General features: G+C 41.1%; 1 protein-coding gene across 1 annotated transcript; it reads right to left on the reverse strand.

Annotated features, from left to right (window-relative positions):
* Positions 1-2,065: 2,065 nt before the first annotated feature.
* Positions 2,066-14,460, reverse strand: LOC110526240 (adhesion G-protein coupled receptor G5). The gene is made up of 14 exons (XM_021607038.2): positions 14,027-14,460; positions 8,231-8,325; positions 7,658-8,104; positions 7,451-7,502; positions 6,957-7,071; positions 6,741-6,863; positions 6,447-6,575; positions 5,759-5,801; positions 5,160-5,266; positions 4,919-5,034; positions 4,364-4,623; positions 4,134-4,233; positions 3,733-4,013; positions 2,066-3,300 (listed from the first exon to the last, which is right to left on the reverse strand). Exons 2-14 carry the CDS (start codon positions 8,295-8,297, stop codon positions 3,182-3,184), a joined length of 1,959 nt encoding a protein of 652 aa, XP_021462713.2. The 5' UTR covers positions 8,298-8,325; positions 14,027-14,460; the 3' UTR covers positions 2,066-3,181.
* Between the last annotated feature and the right edge of the window lie 5,733 nt (positions 14,461-20,193).

Consider the following 20,193-nt stretch of genomic DNA (forward strand, 5'->3'; position numbering starts at 1 on the left):
GGGACACAAACATGTCTTATATGGGCACAAAGCTTAAATTCACATTAATCTAACTGCAGTGTCCAAATAACAGCTATTACAGTGAAACAATACCATGCTATTGTTTGAGGAGAGTGCACAACAACAACTTTTATCACTGCAACTGGTTTGATACTTTCACCTCAGAAGGTAAATAATGTACTTACATTCAGTAGTCTTGCTCTGATTTGTCATCCTGAGGGTTCCAGAGATAAAATGTAGCATAGTTTCGTTTGACAAAATCAATTTTTATGTTCAAATGTAGGACCTGGTGTCTACAGTTTGACCCAACTGCTGTCTCTGGTTCCACAGCCACCCCGTCCCCGGGCCATCTAGATGTGTGAAAGTTGGTGAATAAACTAATGATTCATCATGTATGACATTCCTAGGAGTGTAAACGACATTTTTTTGTATGTTCTCTATAGTTATGTACCTGAATGTATCAATTGACCAATTTGGCACATTTTGAGCAAGCTCCTGGCAGACTTAAAACAAAATATTGTGCAGTAATGTAATTCTTCACTGGATCAGTCTGAGACTTTGCACACGCACTGCGGCCATTGTTAAAATGTTATGATCCTTTTAGTGTGTAGTATACAGTATGTTAGTATAGTTATTCGAAAACAGCTCTGGTCTGGAGAACAGCGAAGTGGTAAAGTCTAAAATACTCAAAGGCAGATAAAATACCGACATTACTGTAATGAGCTTCCTGGGAGTGGATATGTTTCAGCCAATGTGTAGACATTCACTTTTACAATTTTTTTTACAAGTCGGTGTCTGACTGTCTTCAGCCAGGTGAGAGAGTTTAGGAAATGGCACGCTATAGTCACAATGCACATGGACGTGGTCATCTCTGGGCTCATCATACACATCATCGATTTGAATCTATCTGACTTGGATCATAATTGTGTCAAGATGAGTTTATGACTGGCCTTGATGACTCAGACACAAAGGAAGTGATGTGTCTCTTTATTCTTGTTTCCATTTACTTTAAGATGTGGTTAGGGTGTTACGCTATTTACAATGGGTAGGTTGAAATATTTGTGGGTATGAAAAGAGGACGGTGTCTTATTAAACACTATGTTTTACTCACACTTACCTTTGTGCATTAAAAGCACAGGGATATAGTGTGGACACAATCGGTTTGCTGTATCTAAGTCTGGTAACAGTAAATTCTAATGTAGGCTAAATATAGTCAATCCTCTACTTAGGAATGGACATCTCATTGACAGCCTAAAAGAAGCATAAGTATCAGTTTGATGGCTTACTTCCTCATTCTGAGGGAGAATGAGTGCATTTACCCTGCTCCCTGTCACTCTGAAGTAACCCAGTGTGTGGCCACGTAAAAACCCTGTTGTGCAAGTTTCCACACTGTCACTGTAATCATCCTTCAATTAAGCAATCATGATACACTCAGTGTTTTCCCTTTGAACCTCTGCAATTTACTGTAAACCAAAACTACAGCATCAACATACATTTGTACACTCAGTGTTAGGAACCCCTTCCTAATATTGAGTTGCACCCTCTTTTGCCCTCAGAACAGCCTCAATATGTCAGGCATGGACTACAAGGTGTCAAAAGTGTTCCAGAGGAATCCTGGCCCGTGTCGACTCCAATGCTTCGCTTCCCACAGTTGTGTCAAGTCGGCTGGATGTTCTTTGGGTGGTGGACCATTATTGATACACGCAGGAAACTGTTGAGCGTGAAAAACCCAGCAGCGTAGCATTACTCGACACACTCAAACCGGTGCGCCTGGCACCTACTACCATACTCTGTTCAAAGGCACTTCAATCGTTTGTCTTGCCCGTTCACAATCCATGTCTCAAGGCTTAAAAATGATTCTTTTAACGTGTCTCCCCCGCTTCATCTGCACTGATTGAAGTGGATTTAACAGGTGACATCAATAAGGGATCATAGCTTTCACCTGGATTCAACTGGTCAGTCTGTCATTGTAGTTGTATACAGTGCAGATATTTAACTTATGGATTATATAGACATCAATTATTATATATTTTTGTAGTTACACATTCAAAGTAAGGGCCTGGTGTTCTTTTCTTGTACAGTAAACTTTAATTGAAGCAATACACATTTACATTCATACTAATATACAAATACAATACTACAATACGTTTTCAAAAGTTGCAAAATATATACACACAATGATGTGAGCGACACAACCAGTCATGTTTTCAAAAAAATAAATATCTGTACGAGTGAAAAAATAAAGTGCAAAAAAACAGTCCAGTAACTATGATCTGAATGTACAGTGTGTCGGTCACAGAATAGAGCAAGTTGCCAACTTCAACCAAATGTCATAGGCCATCATCTGAAAGACACTCAGCAGACATTCTACAGAGCGCCACTTCTATGAGTCCCTTTCTAGGTAAAGTAGATGGGGAAAAAAATCACTGAAACAGTACATAGTTTTAGAGACGTTGTAAATTACAAATCACCTACCGATTTATCCACCATCTGAATTGGAATGTCTCCCATACAGCACATTTCAGTTTCATCTAACTTCTTCTAACATCTGTATGACTGATGTATGGGCTGCCATTCTCTTTAAAACTATGTATGAAAGTTTGTTACATGTGGGATTTGACAACATGATGGGTAATGGGTAAACAAAAACGATGAGGCTCAAGTTTGGAATGACTGATATCTATGAGATAATAAACGTACACAGAATAAAACAACCATTTTAAGGGTCGCCCTGGGGCTTAAAGCTGGACTCCATAGCGATGAAACTGCAACGTCCGTTTGCAATATTACAACAACAAGGACGTTACTTCAAACAACGAACACCCGTTTTGTTTTTTTTTGCCTCTGACATCATCGCACATGCGATAGATCAGCAGAGTACTATATTATTTTACCACGATGCAGGATGCATCTCTGCCCTGTTAAAAAAAATAAAAAAAATAACAAATGCGCCTGGGGCGACCAGTGGCGCTGTTTCACCTTATGCAGATTTTAGCTTTAAGCTTTCATTTTGACAGTAGTTTTTTTACAGTCACTCAGATATGTGTATGGAAATGGCTTGTGCAGTACAATATTCTGAATCTCAACCCCAGAGTTGGAATGTTCTGAGTGACAGTGTTTGGTACATTGCTCCTCCTTTTACCCTACAAAAATTTGGTATCCCATGTACCCCAGCTCAGCTCTACTCCTGTAGCATGTGTTGCCTGGTGGAAGATGCTGTGCTACTGCTACCATCCAAACTAGACCCCGATTGTTTCTGCATCCGATCAAGAATGTAGAATCGAAGCATCAGGAAGAAACCTATGGGACAGACCACAGAATGTTTCAGATTAGTTCTGTGATGGGCCAATAACACCTTAAAGAAGCTAGAATCTATGCTCCAGAATTAGATTCCAGATTCTGATATCAAAACAGCCTATAACCAACATCATTCTAAGCGATCTGTAACAGCTAAACCCATATTGAATGTCACTTATTTCAACAGTTGCGGAACAAATGACATGGAAACAAATCCATATAGGTATCTTAAAATGGTCACACCATAAAGTACAGCTTTATGGTGAACTTCTAGCAGACTGGTTGCAGGGAGGTTTTCTCCTGATACGCTGCTGAAACAGAACACTTTTACAGGGCATTGTTTCAAAGCAACACAATGGACGGTTGGCTCTGACAGCCTCCTCTGGTCATGTGACCATATGGACCTTTTGTTAGACTCAACAGAGGTGGACCTACCCTGTAGGGAGTTGAGGATGCAGAAAAGGAAGAGGATGAACTCAGAGAGCTGTCCAAAGTCCAGGAATTCCAGGCCCCATGAGGTCCCAAAAAGGCAGCTGAGACCCCAGATACTGATGAACGCCACCTTGTTCTTTCTCCACTCGTCTCGGTTCTGGATTTTTCTCTGGACCAGGAAGAGCATGATCAGACCAGAGAGGACCACTACAGCCAGGAAGGTCAGGTTGATGAAGTAATGGGCTAGTAGGCCCACAGAGTCTGGAGAGACATCCATCCAGCACCTAGAAGACCATGGTGAAAAAGTATGAATCACTGGGCTGACTTACTCAGCACCTCAGTCAAATGTCCAAACTTGAACTACTGTTCATCTTTCAGGTGCAGTAGATCCAAAGTGCACTCACATCAAGTAGGAGTTGTCGACATCATCAATGGACACAACCTCTATCACACCATAGACTTTTCCAATGGCAAGCAGTACAATGACCGGAACAGCTGGGACACCTGGACAGAGGATGAAAATGATAGAACAGTAACAGTCAATGGCTTAAAGTTGTACTCAAGTCAATTGTATTCATCTACCAACAATGAGCAGTGGAATATAAACCAATTATTTGCGTATGTTTCCACTCACCAAAGCCAACCAGGTGCCAGACGTAAAGACTGGGGGAGGGGCTGAACACTACATAGACCAACCAAAAGGTGTGTAACCCTTCAATAGACATCCAGGAGAAGGAACTGAGCAGAGCATAGTGGAGAGCCGCCCCAAAAACACAGCATGCCTTGTTCCCTCCCACGTTGGCCACAATCCCTGTCAGGAAGAAGAGGAAGCTAAGAAGGAACAGTGCTATGGCCAGACCTCGATGGACCGCAGTGGATGGGTTCATCCTTCTCCTGCCACAGTGCAAAAAGAGGAGAGAAAGTTAGGGAGTGAGAGGGAGGGTTGGAGGGAGGGAAGGGGGGATGGAGGGAGAGAAATAAATAGACAAAGAGAGAGTGGGTAACTGTTATGAAACGAATATCACTCATATCTTGTTTTTTTTAAGACATTTAGGAATTTCCCATGATGACATCTGAGATACTTGCACAACATGATTAGGAAGTATTGTCACATGTTGAGGCCTGGTAGGAGATATTATGGGTAGGACGGGCTGCAGGGAGACAGACCCTTGCGCGTGAGGAGAAGTACCTCTGTTTGTTAAGGAAGATCATGATGACAACACAGCTCAACGTAGAAGCGGCACAGCCCATTGATGTAATGACCGTTAGAGCCTTCAGATGGCGCACTGGTCGTGGTTCCAATTGCTGAGGTGAGTAGAAGACAAAACCAATTTTAGGCCTACTATTACAAATCTACTTGAGATTAGTTATTATTGATTTATTCAAATGATTGCCCATGGAAATATTCCATGATAGAGGTTATAGCTCACCACTAGGATGGCAAAGTATGTGAGATGATTACAGTGGCATTCTGTGTCCTCTGCACCTTTCTGTATGGTCTCACAACCTTCCTTTTTCCATGTGACCTCTGCTGGATCTGCAACAATTAAACCAATACCAATAGCCTTAGCAAGACCTGGAAATGCTAACCCTGCATAATTAAGAATTAAGGCCCGAGGTGGTGTGGTATATAGCCAATCTACCACAGCTTAGGGCACGACGCAACGAGAAGTGCCTGGATACAGTCCTTAGCCATGCTATATTGACCATACACCACAAACCCCAGAGGTACCTTATTGCTATTATAAACTGGTTACCAACATAATTAGAACAGTAAACAAGTAATTTCGCATCATACCTGTGGTATATTGCCTGATATACCACGGCTTTCAGCCAATCAGCATCCAGGAGTCAAACTACCTGGTTTATAATTTCTCATTTACCACGGCTTTCAGCCAATCAGCATTCAGGGCTCGAAAGAACTGGTTTCTAATAATTAATAAACATCCTCTATATTCAATACAAAAAAGAATAATACAAATAAGTACGCTATTATTGCAACAAATATTAAACATGTTTCTTTACAAACCTTTCTTTGTGTCCCAAGAAACACATTTTCTTGAGTGACTTGTCTGAAAAAGAAAAGTCACAAAAGGGAGGTGAGAGGCAAGTAGGGACTAACATATTTAATTCACCACTAGATGGTGACCTGGATACTGAACAACAACACATACCAAATACTGTATATCTGTCTGGCATGCAAGACGAGCTGCAATCATATTTTACAAGTGTTACTGTTGACCGACTCACATACTGAACAGAAAGGACCAAGTGTACAATGACCTGAATAAAACATGTTCAATTGAACTGAGGTACCAGTATCATTCAAAATATCTAAAAGTGATAACACTAAGGGCCATGCTGAGATAAAGTCCAGAAACACTAAACACTACAACCATACAACAGAAAGTTAACTTTACTCTAACTGTACAACTGTTTAAGAATACAAATCTACTGTACTCAGTGGCAACACCCCTGTGATGTACAGTATTGAATAAAAAGCTACTTGCTACAGTACAATTGCTAGAGTGACTCATTCTGAGATAAGAGACATTTTTTTTCTACAAATCTTCCACTTTTGTTTCCTTTCGCTTCTGAAAGGGGTTTGTGCTCGGAGAGTTTGAGACAGCAAAATACATCAAGGAGGGGAAAAACGGCGGCACTTCAAGTCTAACTAAGACACACACATGCAGCCAGGCACACACACACACACTTACTGGTATGACAGAATGATGGAAACCAATCCTGATTGGCTCTGTAAGGTTGGTGATGATCTCGTTCTCCACGGTGATTCCCACCACATCTTCTAGAATCCTGACGCCATTGTGGTTTGCCTTAGAACGCCACTGTGAACACACAACAACCAGAATCACAACTACACTTCATAGTCTATGGACAACGATTAAACCCAGTCTCGGACTACGACTGTTTTGGTGCTTTAGTGTAAACTGTCATGTACAGCTTACATAGACTAGGGTAGCAGCCAAGTGGAAAACCCCATTGGCTCTTACCTGGAAAAAGGTACTGTTTTTGAAGTAGGTGCAGACAACCTTGACCTTTTTCTTTTCTGGAGGTTTCAGACAAGAAGGCAGGTGAACTGATGGAATCATTTGAGGAGGAACTCCTCGAGGCGCCTGCACAACACCAACACACAAGTTATTTATACAAATCCTATAACTGTGTGTGTGTGTGTGTGTGTGTGTGTGCGTGCGTGTGTGCGGTCTTACAGGCAGAGTGATGTTGTAGCCCTGAAAGCCTTCCTTCATCTCCACCACAGTGCTCATGGCACAGGGCAGCACCACGTTCCCCAGCACCTTGGACCTCATCACTGTCTCCTCTATCCTACAGACCAATACAGACACAGTATTTTTTAACCCAATCTATCTCATACAGGTTGTTTCTATGCATTACATATAGGCTTTATTTTTGGGCATGTGATGGTGATATAGAAACTGCTGTACAATAGATGGAAGTTTTGTGTACAAACCAGACCCCACCCATTATTCACACTGAGCTCAATTTTTTTGGGTTTGTGGCCTAAGCTCTGCGGCTCACTCATAATAGATGGCGTCATACTTCACTACTGCCCTAAACATGTTTTACAACAACATCTTGTCATGCTGGTTAGTCAACTCAAGAGGATATGCATAGACACAGAGGATAAATGAGTTTGAGAGATGACATGGAGGGGTGTAATTCAAAACAAAGAGGTACAACTTACATGTTCACTTTATCACCGGATCCCTTACTCGCCTCTTCACAAAACTCGTTTTCTGAAAGGCAAAGGATCCATTCAGAAGCAGTCTAGTATTTATATTGTCAAGACTGTACAACACACCCAAAGTGTAGTTAGATTAACAATAACTTATTAAAGTTGATTTCCTCATCACACAATATAACTGACAAGATAACTCAACGGCTTGCTTACTGCAGTTGATCATTCCGCCAAAAAACCCATAGGCTGGGTGTATTTTGTAACTTATGATATCATCCTGTTGTGTCGCGTTGAGTATCCCGTACATCGAAATCCCGTATTTTTTGCCTTGGGACAGGTCAGTGCAGCAGTTCCCCTGTAGACCAGACGACCAGCACAGAGTGTGGTTCTTTCCATTCACCTCTACCCAGAGGTGGTCCAGAAGTGGCTCCCAGTACATACAGAAGGGTCTCTCTCTTGCCTCTGGGCTCGGGCCCAGCTCGATGACAGAAGAGTTCTGACATTGGGCCGTTATCTGACCATGAATGGACAGGGAGCTCTCATTGGCTGAGATGGTGATGTGGCCACAGCCCCTTTTAAAATCGTGAGCCAGAGTTAATTTCCCATTGCCATGGCGCCAGGTTCCACACATTTTGAAGTTCCTGTCGTTTTCCCCTGATCCTGTTTGGACAGTTTTTGAGAATTATTTATGTTTTACTTTTGGAATTTTAAAGAAACAGAATCCCTCTCAATTTATACAGTATTTAGCATTATTTGTAGACCATTGCAAATAAAATGTTCTCTTACCTGATGCAAAAAGGGTAAAGAGAAAGATCATCCACAGGGTCCCTCCAAATCCCTGGTTGGGCCCCATTGTTACTGTATGGTTTCACCTTTGACCTCTATAAATAGCAAGAAGAACAACACAGTTGTAAAACATGAGTACAACTCAACTTTAATTAGTGTTCCAGACACTTCTCTCCGTGAAAAGCAGGATAGATCTGTCCAAGGGTGACTGCAGCCACTCTTTCAAACACATATCTGTACCATTCCTTCCAGGGGCAATTATCTCATTATTTATCCTGTCTTCTCGAAACAACACATCTCCTAGACACCATTCCTCTTCTTAGATACACTTATTCTTATTTATTTTTTATAATTAACTATTTCCTGAAACATTTGTTCAGTCCTAAAAATACATTCGGTGTCCTTTCTTGAGTTCTTATCAATGAGAACACTGTTTTACTTCCATCAGTCCCGTAGACACCATTCAGTGTGTCTTGTTTTCACTGTCTTCGATGACAAGTGTGTGTGTTCTGAGGGCTCACAGATGCAGACTTACCAATGAATGCAATGCTAATTCACTGTATTCACACTAATTCTCTGTCTGAGAACGAAAATATATCACATTAGCTATTCTGCAGAAGACGTGTACAACCCATGTGGCTGCTGCCGTGGTGATCGAAGCATCTTCCCACAGACACACGCCACAGTCTTTCATTTCAATTCCAACTGAGCTGTAGTGGCAGACATGTGACCTACCTGTGTACAATTTTAAGTGTTAGTGAAGCTTCTTAAAAAAAAGGGGTTCAAAAGGGTTCTTCAGCTGTCCCTAAAGGATAACTATTTTTGGTTCCAGGTAGAACCCTTTTGGGTTCCATGTAGAACACTCTGTATAAAAGGTTCTACATGGAATCCAGAAGGGTTCTACCTGCAACCAAAAAGGGTTCTTTAAAGGGTTCTCCTATGGGGAGAGCCAAAGAACCCTAGAGAGCACCCTTTTTTCACAGAGTGTATAGAAATGTCCCACTGGAAGAAATGAAGCTACACTAAAGCTACCCTGAAGAAAATGATAGTTTACTTATTTAAAGTTACTTGGGAAAAGTAGTTCACTACATCCAAACTACTTTGTGAAAAATTATTATATGTAAATCTGAAATGTCATAGACTACAAATTGCAAGAACAGATAACTTGGGTAAAATGTAACAATGTTTAATACTTCACCCATATTTTATTTTATGCTAAAAAGTGTGTATTTCCAGTCGGTAACTACACATGGAAGCTAGTTAAGGGTGAATTCTGCTACATTGGTAGATCTATCTCTTTTCAACATCAGATTACAACTTTTCTGTTCACACCAGCCTCATATGTGGTTACCGCTTCCTGTGTGAGTGCAGCTATTAGCATACCGTAAATACCATAGTGTATAGACAAACAAAATAAGGAAAACCAATTCAAACTATACAGGAGCTTCTCATCTAAACCATATTGTGCATAGTGTTGCACACTTGATGATTAATGCAATTATATTATTTACAAATATTTGTGTGGATATTTTTAAAGCCTTTACTTTACAAATTGGCTAACATACAAAAATGCTGTCTACTGGTATTAAGTTAAGGTAATACTTGCAGAGACATTATCTTTATGCTGTATGACTCAGAGGGGGGTATGTGGTGTAGATGTCTCCCACAGGACCTCAGTGTGGAAGACATCTCTTGAAGACAGATTTGAATCTAGATCTGTCTAGAGATATGTCTAGAGATATGTCTAAATATACAAAAGTATATTTCCTGGGACTAGTTTGCGTCGTCAAAGTAGTGTAGTGTAAAGAGGACTAAGATTGAGGGGGCTGGACGGAATTTTGGCTAGCTAACGTTAACGATGCTAGCTATTTTTGATCAACTTTGCTAGCTGTACAACATACATCAGAAACCTGTCACCCGCAAATGCTACACACCAACAAGCACTGAGCTAAATGTTGACACAGAAAGGTTTCCTACGGATGTTCTCAGGGACGCCAAAATGTATTTCTTATGGCATGAGCGTGAGCACCAACACGAGTGAGACATCAATCGATCCCACAATTGGCCTCCTGTAAAAAACAGCATCATATGATGATATCATATGAGAGATGTCACAAACAGAACAGTGAATGACGTGTTCTATATGTCTTGATTGTGGTCTCTGTATTTCCCCTATGTGGTGAGAGAGTCACAACAAAAGTGTATTTTTAATAAGGCGTATCTTCCCCGACTTCCCCGTTTCAGGTGTTGAGGAACTTCTCCATTTCCACACACTTTTCTCCTCTGAGTGGAGTTTATAACCAAGTCTTTACCTATCTTGCCTCCCTACACAATATTTGTCCTATGCTCAGAACATATCTCACACATAATCTAACACAATGGGGTCCGGTCACACAAGTCTGCAATACTACTCTTCTCCATTTCCAACCACTCATTCTTCCTCTCTGAGCGTGGCCCTCTTGGCAAACAGATCATACTACTGAGAAGCTATACTACGGTTTTGTACTTTTCAAGTAGTGCATTGTGTAATTCCAGTTAGGAATTTGTTGGACTATACTTATAAGAAATGCACAGTCCCCCCCCCGCCCCCCCCCCCCCCCCCACCGCATAATCAGACTTCACATAATCAACAAGTGCACACAAGGTGCTCAGTTCTCGTCTGTTTGAGAAGGGCGAACCCGACCTCCACCCAGTCTCTGCTCCCACCCCCTCTCCATTGTTCAAGCCGAGGGCTTCAACGCAGTGAAAGAATGTCCCTTTTCACTTCTCAACTTTGTGTGTGCGTGTTTGTGTGTGCGTGTTGACAGTTCATACAGTTATAAATGCTCAAGGCCAAAGCATGTTGTATAGTAGCTAGCCACATAATGCATGAGCTTGGTGACAAGAATTAGACATACCATTGTGTAAGAAACTCAAATTTCCATGTTGATCATTCTGATGAGACGGGTAAATTCGCACACGCAATTTTTCACACTTCCCCACTCTTTTCGCCCGTTAGTTTCAAAGATGCTGCATTTGTGACACTGTGGCTTCAATTGAAACTTGCCCTATCCAATGAACTCTGGTTCAAAATGTCTTTAAGCTGCAGTATTTTGATGTCTTCAACATCAGTGATTCACCCTGTCTGTCACTGAACGCATCTGTACACCACTTCAGAGTAGTATAGCTTGGAGTGGCAAAGCAGTCAAAGCAAGTGAGAGTCAGACAGACATGCAACAAGTACTGAGTAAGCGGTCTGAATACTTATGTAAACGTAATATTTCCTGTTTTTATTTTTAATAAATTTGCAAAAATTAATAAAACCTGTTTTTGCTTTGTCATTATGGGGTATTATTTTCTAAATTGTTTACTATTTTCTACATTGTAGAATAATAGTGAAGACATCACAAATATGAAATAACACATATGGAATCATGTAGTAACCAAAAAAGTGTTAAACAAATCAAAATATATGTTACATTTGAGATTCTACAAAGTAGCCACCCTTTGCCTTGATGACAGCTTTGCACACTCTTGGCATTCTCTCAACCAGCTTCATGAGGTAGTCACCTGAAATCCATTTCAATGCACAGGTGTGCCTTGTTAAAAGTTAATTTGTGGAATTTCTTTCCTTTTTAATGCGTTTGAGCCAATTGTGACAAGGAAGGGGTGGTACACAGAAGATAGCCCTATTTGGTAAAATACCAAGTCCATATTATGGCAAGAACAGCTCAAATAACCAAAGAGAACAGTCCATCATTACTTTAAGACATGAAGGTCAGTCAATCCGGAAAATGTCAAGAACTTTGAACGTTTCTTCAAGTGCAGTCGCAAAAACCATTAAGCACTATGATGAAACTGGCGGCTTGAGGATCGCCACATGAAAGGAAGACACAGAGTTACCTCTGCTGCAAAGTCTAAGTTAATTAGAGTTAACTGCACCTCAGATTGCAGCCCAAATAAATGCTTCACAGAGTTCAAGCAACATCAACTGTTCAGAAGAGACTGCGTGAATCAGGCCGTCATGGTCAAATTGCTGCAAAGAAACCACTACTAAAGGACAGCAACAAGAAGAAGAGACTTGCTTGGGCCAAGAAACACATGCAATGTGCATTAGAATTTTGCAATGTGCATCCAAATTTTCGATTTTTGGTTTCAACCACCGTGTCTTTGTGAGACACAGAGTAGGTGAACGGATAATCTCCACATGTGTAGTTCCCACCGTGAAGCATGGAGGAGGAGGTGTGATGGTGCTTTGCTGGTGACACTGTCTGTGATTTATATAGAATTCAAGCCACACTTAAACAGCATGGTACCATAGCATTCTGCAGCGATACACCATCCCATCTGGTTTGTGCTTAGTGGGACTATCAATTGTTTTTCTACAGGACAATGACCCAACACCTCCAGGCTGTGTAATGGCTATTTGACCAAGAAGGAGAGTGATGGTGTGCTGCATCAGATGACCTGGCCTCCACAAGCAACCAAGCTCAACCCAATTGAGATGGTTTGGGATGAGTTGGACCAGAAAGGGAAGGAAAAGCAGGCAACAAGTGCTCAGTATATGTGGGAACTCCTTCAAGACTGTTGGAAAAGTATTCCAGGTGAAGCTGGTTGAGAGAATTGCAAGAGTGTGCAAAGCTGTCATCAAGGCAAAGGGTGGCTACCTTGAAGAATCTAAAATATATTTTGATTTGTTTAACACTTTTTTGTTTACTACATGATTCCACATGTGTTATTTCATAGTTTTGATGTCTTCACAATTATTCTACAATGTAGAAAATAGTAAATTAAAGAAAAACCCTTGAATTAGTAGGTGTGTCCAAACATTTGACTGGTAATGTATAATGTATAAGGGGAAAGGGGGAGACCTAGTCCGTTGTACAACTGAATGCCTTCAACTGAAATGTGTCTTCCCGCATTTAACCCAACCCCTCTGAATAAGAGAGGTGCGTATTAACCAATTTTAGAATAAGGCTGTAACGTAACAAAATGTGGAAAAAGTCAAGGGGTCTGTATACTTTCCAAATTAACTATATCTCTCAGATATAGGAGAGACACTTCAGAACAAACTTCCTTTAGATTTTTGGGGGGGACTATCTGTTGTTCCATGTAGTGAATCTGTTACTCAATGCATTTGTATGGGCTAATGGCAGTAAGGCCACATTTTATTTTTCATCAAATAATTTTTAACATATTTTTTTTATACTTAAAATTCTAATTCAAATAGCTAAATGATCATTGGTATGACCTTCTTAAAACAATTCCATATAGCTTATTCTGAACTGTATTATTTTGCCAACCTGTCAAGGAAGTGGGCAAACATTAAACTGCACCAAAACCATCATCCAAGCATTGTTGAAAATACTAGCAGCACCTCATCCTTTGATTCTGCATTTCATAATAGTAATAAGTAATACCATTACAATTACGCCTACTAAAAGTAAGAACAGATACAATTCTGAAGAAATTTAGCCAAAATCAACTGTCACATACTTCAGAGCAATTTATTTTTGTCTACTGTATCGGTCAATCTGACAAAGAAATGAATATGTTACCTTGACTTGATAACTATCAACAACACAAATGTAAGAACTGGTTTGTAACGGGTTGTAGCCTAATTTAGCACAATGTGAAGCAGGCCAAATCTGAGGTTCACTATTAGACCTTTAAAACATAGAAACACTTGCCTCTGCTTTGTCAATACATCCATTGTCTCCACACTGAATGTATTAACCGGTAGGCTACACACACGTTATGGTGAAATTAGGAAAGAAATAGAATATCACAGATTAGTGCTGTAAAAAAAAGTTGTACCTTTACACAGTCGGGAACCCGTCTGCTCCTCTGCTAAAAGTGTTGGTTATGGTTTTCCGTCGATGTCTAAAGATGTTTGTCTCCCTATGAACGGTGCTCTTCACAACTGCCCACGCGGACTATAGGCTTCGCTATACGATAGTGACAGAAACAGAAACGTGAAGTGGAAGGCGAAAAGAAACCGCATTCTTCCCAGAAACTCAGACAGCCACAGCAGCGTGTGAAAAGGAGCTCAGACATACATGACTGGAAGTTTATCTTTCAAAGACTCGGCTATTTTTAAATGTCATTTTGGCAACTACCAGACACTTCAGCACATCAGACACTGCACCGGCACCCGGGCTACACAGTACAGCCACATAGAAAAGGTTCCAGTGTTTGAGCTGCCTAACCCTGTATATAACCCTTAGAGAATAGCTGTCAGCACTGACAAGGTGTGAGCGCCAGACTGCCTGTGGGTGTTTGGTAAGAGGAGGGGCAACTGTTGTGAGTTTTTTCTCTAGAAGAAGAATAGAAAATAGGCCATTCACTACAAAATCTATTTTAGGCTATAACGTGTTCCTAGCTCTGGCTTTCTGTACGTTTTCTTAGAGAACTTCATTATCTAAATGTAAAATGTACTTATTTATTTTGTTATGCTCTGTTATTTCCCCAAGGTTATCAGCAGTAGGCTAGCCAACTGTGATATTGTGCCAAGTTAATGTTTAACCATGGGTAACAATTACCTGTAGACACTTTGACTTTGACATTTGGCATTTTGGCAAGTCACATTTCTCAATGAAAAACCTTTTCACAGGAAGGAGAGAGAGAGAGAATGATGTAGAGTCTTCAGCTGTCCGCACAAGAGGATGTGCGCATGGGAAGACAAAAAGCCAACAAAGGGATACTTGTCTGATATGTGGAGTGGAAGAATTTGACCGTTTTATTTTATGGCTGTTGCCCTCAACGAGATACGGATAAGTCCCATTTCGCTGGTGATGAAAACGGCCTGCTGATTCTCTGTGGCTAGGACAATACAGGACAATACAGAATACATATAGGAATAGGGGGCTACAGTTGAGGGTCACAACTGGCCGCCCGTCCAGCACTGCATGCACCCCGACACCCCAATAACTGTCCAGCCTACCCCAGGAGTTAAAAAAACGGAAGCAGAAATGTGTCACATCTCCATGAGCGACAAAGAGGAAGTTTAAACAGACAATGGTTATGATGGTTGATGATGAGGTTTTTTCACTATTAACTCCGCCAGTCAGTTAAGTAACAACTTCACAATGGTTCCTCGGCGCTCACACACAACAACTTCACAATGGTTCCTCGGCGCTCACACACAACAACTTCACAATGGTTCCTCGGCGCTCACACACAACAACTTCACAATGGTTCCTCGGCGCTCACACACAACAACTTCACTAATGGTTCCTCGGCGCTCACACACAACAACTTCACAATGGTTCCTCGGCGCTCACACACAACAACTTCACTAATGGTTCCTCGGCGCTCACACACAACAACTTCAATAATGGTTCCTCGGCACTCACACACAACAACTTCACAATGGTTCCTCGGCGCTCACACACAACAACTTCACTAATGGTTCCTCGGCGCTCACACACAACAACTTCACAATGGTTCCTCGGCGCTCACACACAACAACTTCACAATGGTTCCTCGGCGCTCACACACAACAACTTCACAATGGTTCCTCGGCGCTCACACACACACACAAATGCCTATCATCTGTTATAGAAGGTCTGTAATTTGTTAAAGAGTTGTAAACCAGTAATGGTCTTTGTGAAATGTTAAAATTGCATGTTGGTGTAGTTTTCACTGGGAGACCAATAGGTAATGATGAGTCAGCTCAGCTACAAGCCTTTATAGGTTTGGCTGGACTCCAACATCCTGCAATTCTGGTTTTCACCTTCAATCTTTTATTTAAAAAAATATCAAAACACAAATGTGCTTTGATTTTTCCCGCTTGTGAAAATATTGTCTGTCATTTCTAAAAAAAAATTGTAAATAAGATGTGAACTTGGTGTTGAAAGAAGCTACACTTCCTCAAACCTTCCTTTGAACATCATGTCATTTGTAGGAGGTTACATTCAGTCGTTAATGCTCTGAAGCTCAAAGCTTAAAACATACCGTATCACCTCAGAGAGTATCAGGTAGATTTCCTTCGTAAACTTACACACCCACAGCTATGGCTAAAATACAGCAGGTGCCTTGTGCTCCGAGATACTTTTGTTACACTCCTCACACCCTTTCTCCCTCCCTCACTCCTGGAATGCCATGGCGCCCCAAGGTAATAACACTGATGCATTGTGCCTAGGGTTGCACGCACACACACGAACACACAACAATGTGTCTTAGGTCTTACCCTATTAAAGATTTGATGGATGCAAACTAAGACACTTGGACTCCCCTCCTCTGAGACCTCCTCTTGTTATTGTCCAAGTCAATGGTTTCATAGCAATTTGGGTAATTTGGGGCCTCAACCACTAACTCCAGTCAATGGTTATAGCACCTAAAGCCACATCAAAGCCACATTCACAGCAAACAAAGATGTAACAGTATTTTGGACCTGTAATACTGAGTTCACTACACTTTGGTATCACATATTTTTGGCATCTCTTGAGTTTGTGTGCCCTCATTGTCCCCACAGCCCCAATTATGACTACATATGTATGTATTGTAGTTGTTATTCCATTGAGACTGGCTGCCTGCCAATGAGGTGCCAGCAGACTTCTTAAAACCATCGCCTGTATCCCTACTCCCACGCCTGTTTTGCCTAACTCCTCCTACCCACAGTGACTGTGGGGGAAATCCAGGTGGTTGCCCCAAAGGAGAGATAATATCTGTTTACGTGAGAGACTCCACACAGTTACAGGTCCTATTGTAGTGTTTCCCAGACTGTAGCCTATGTTCTTCAAAATGTCGTTGAGTGTGTACTGATTATTGGGGGCTGTTTGTACCGTTCCTGGCAGGTGGAGTTAAACAGTCAAATGCTGATAAGAATCTCTTGTTTTAGATAGAAGGCAAACACTTCCCCTCTAGTCTACATGATCTGTGTGTAATTTATGATATGTGTCTGGTATGATGTAACATTTGAATAAAGAAAGACAATCCTGAATTCTGCTCCAACATGTTCCCAAGCATCAGTTTAAGAATTTTCAATGAAAGGTCATTTGATGTTTTCATTAGGTAGCTTACATTTTTTATCTTCCATTCTTCCGCCCCTGTTATCTTATTTAAAAAGCAGAATAACAAATGTTCTTCCCCCTTCCCCACCCTCTCCTGTTGAGAATTTCTGTCCTGAGGCGGCAGCTAGCATCTCATCTCATCCATGTCTCCCTATCCGTCCTTTCTCCATTCTCTGGATATGCCTTGTCTTTCTCTTACACACACACACTCTCTCTCTCTCTCTCTCTCTCTCTCGCTCTCTCTCTCTCTCTCCCCTCACTCTCTCTCTCCCCCCCTCTATGTATTTTTCTCTAGGTTCGTCTGTGTCTGCCCACAGAGGGAAGTAACATTGTAGCTGACTGACTGTCTGGTGTGGTTTGCCCTGTGTTGTGTGTTCAGTGGCATCTCTCACAATTACAACCCACTGTAGACAGATGGCAAGGGTTTTGCTTGGGCTGACAAAGACTTCCCCTGCATTATTAAAACGATTTTAACTGAACATAGGGACTCACTAGGACCCTGAACGACCCTGCGATTACATAAGGTTATCATCTGCTGTGTCCTGTCACCAAGGTGACGGGTGGGTGCCCAGGGACTAGCTTGTCATTGTTGCTTCTCCCCCAGGCTCTCTCTCTGCAGTCAGTCAGACACTGAGCTGCCTCATTACAGCCATTACCATATAGATAGAGTTTGTTTAGCCATTGAATGACTGTATCACTTATAATAGAGTACTGTATCATAAAAATAAACGAATCTCACAAAATAGTGATATTGATAGGATTTTACTTTGGTCCTTATGATAAAAGAGTAATTTCATCCGAATGCTATGGTTTATGGCTACTGAGTAGTGTGTATGTTTCAGAATCATCGGACCTGGAGGAAGATGTAAGAACGTGAGGAGACCAGCTCTGTTGCTAGTAAGAGAGTAAAGTCTACATGATTACAGAGTAAACATGCAAACGTTTCCATTATATCACTCCATACTTACTCACTCACTCACCAAACTAATTTCCTCATCTTTCCCAGCTGCCTCACTGTGGTGTGCTGTTTAGTTAGGTTATATGAAAAACATTACATTCTGTGCTTAACTGATCAATTATCTGCTGTTTTTCGATGGCCTTACTTGATAAGGATCCTGACACCCCTTACAAAAAAACTTGTTAAGAAACATGTGGTTTTCGGACCTGTGTAAAGATTCATACGTACATTTTTCAATTGTTTTTTTCCTCATGTGAAAAATAAATTCCAACACATTTATTTTGTATATGTTAATTTTTTACCAATTCCATCTACATCTTGTGTCCCATCTAGGGACGACCCTGCTTAGCTTCAGCGGCAAACCAGCAGTGGGATGCAGGGGGTTATGTTGCTGGAATTAATATGCCAGAACTTACACCTGGAGAAAAGGCAGTGAATGCAAAGGCCAGGGTAACATAACCAGAGATAGGGTTAATTGCATTTTCATTTTGAAAAATTCACTGAAAACATTTTTTTTTTCAAATACAATTAATTTGCTCTGGTGTTTAAAAATAATTTCCATGCAATATTTTTTTTTGCTATCAATACTTTGGGGTTTATCTTTGTATTTCTTTCAATATCATTATTTTTGTTTGCAATATTAATAACAAATTTGTTCTCGACTTCTGCTTGATGGCACAAAAGTAACTCAATCACAAGAGGATTGGAAAATCCTTAATTTAAACATTAACACAGTTTTGGTAAAAAGCTGAGGGAGGGGGCTGGAGAAATACAACTCTCAAATCCATAGACTATGCTATGGATGCAAGGACTAACCATCCATGATATCAAAAGTATAGGATTGTGGAAAATCTCAATTCTGTAAGTTTATATGTGATAAAGAAGCAGATGTGAAAATCAAATTCAATTTTTTTCATATGTGAAAAACTTTTCATATGTAAAAAAAAAGTTCACATGTGATTGATAGATTTTTACATGTGGAGTTTTCTTACATGTTAATCTGCAAATTAGATGTTTTTTATGTGGAGTTGTTTTACATGTGAAATGGCAAATGTGATTTTCACATGTGCAACTATATCTTGGACTTCCTGACGTCCCTGGTGGTGAGGGTATCCAACAACACATCTGCCACGCTGACTGTCAACACGGGGGCCCCACAGGGTTGTGTGCTTAGTCCCCTCCTGTACTGCCTTTTCACCCACGATTCCAACACCATCTATCAGGCTTCAGGTAGGACCCAGATGCAGACAGTGTCGAAAAAAACAAAAGCTTATTTCTAGTACAGGGGCAGGCAAGCAACTAATTAAAGGCAGGCAGAGGTCAGTAATCCAGAGAGGGTGCAAAAGGTCCAGAATGGCAGGCAGTCTCAGGGTCAGGGCAGGCAGGGGTCAATAATAAAATAAAATCAAACTTTATTTGTCACATGTGCCAAATACAACAAGTGTAGACTTTACCGTGCAATGCTTACTTACAAGCCCTTAACCGACAGTGCAGTTCAAGAAGAAGAAAATGTTTACCAGGTAGACTAAAATAAAAAGTAATAAAAAAAGTAACACTAAGAATAACAATCATAAGGCTATATACAGGGGGAACCAGTACCGAGTCAGTATGTGGGGGTACAGGCTAGTTGAGGTAATCTGTACATGCAGGTGGGGGCGAAGTGACTATGCATAGGTAACAAACAAATAGCGAGTAGCAGTGTGCAAAAGGGGGGGGGCAATGTAAATTGTCTGGTGGCGATTTTATGAATTGTTCAGCAGTCTTATGGCTTGGGGGTAGAAGCTGTTGAGGAGCCTTTTGGTCCTAGACTTGGCGCTCCGGTACCGCTTGCCGTGTGATAGCAGAGAAAACAGTCTATAACTTGGGTGACTGGAGTCTCTGACAATTTTATGGGCTTTCATCTGACACCGCCTATTATATAGCTCCTGGATGGCAGGAAGCTTGGCCCCAGTGATGTACTGGTCCGTTCGCACTACCGTCTGTAGTGCCTTATGGTCATATGCCGAGCAGTT

Source organism: Oncorhynchus mykiss, chromosome 6 (genome assembly GCF_013265735.2).
Source record: "Oncorhynchus mykiss isolate Arlee chromosome 6, USDA_OmykA_1.1, whole genome shotgun sequence".
NCBI classification, from domain to species: Eukaryota; Metazoa; Chordata; class Actinopteri; order Salmoniformes; family Salmonidae; genus Oncorhynchus; species Oncorhynchus mykiss.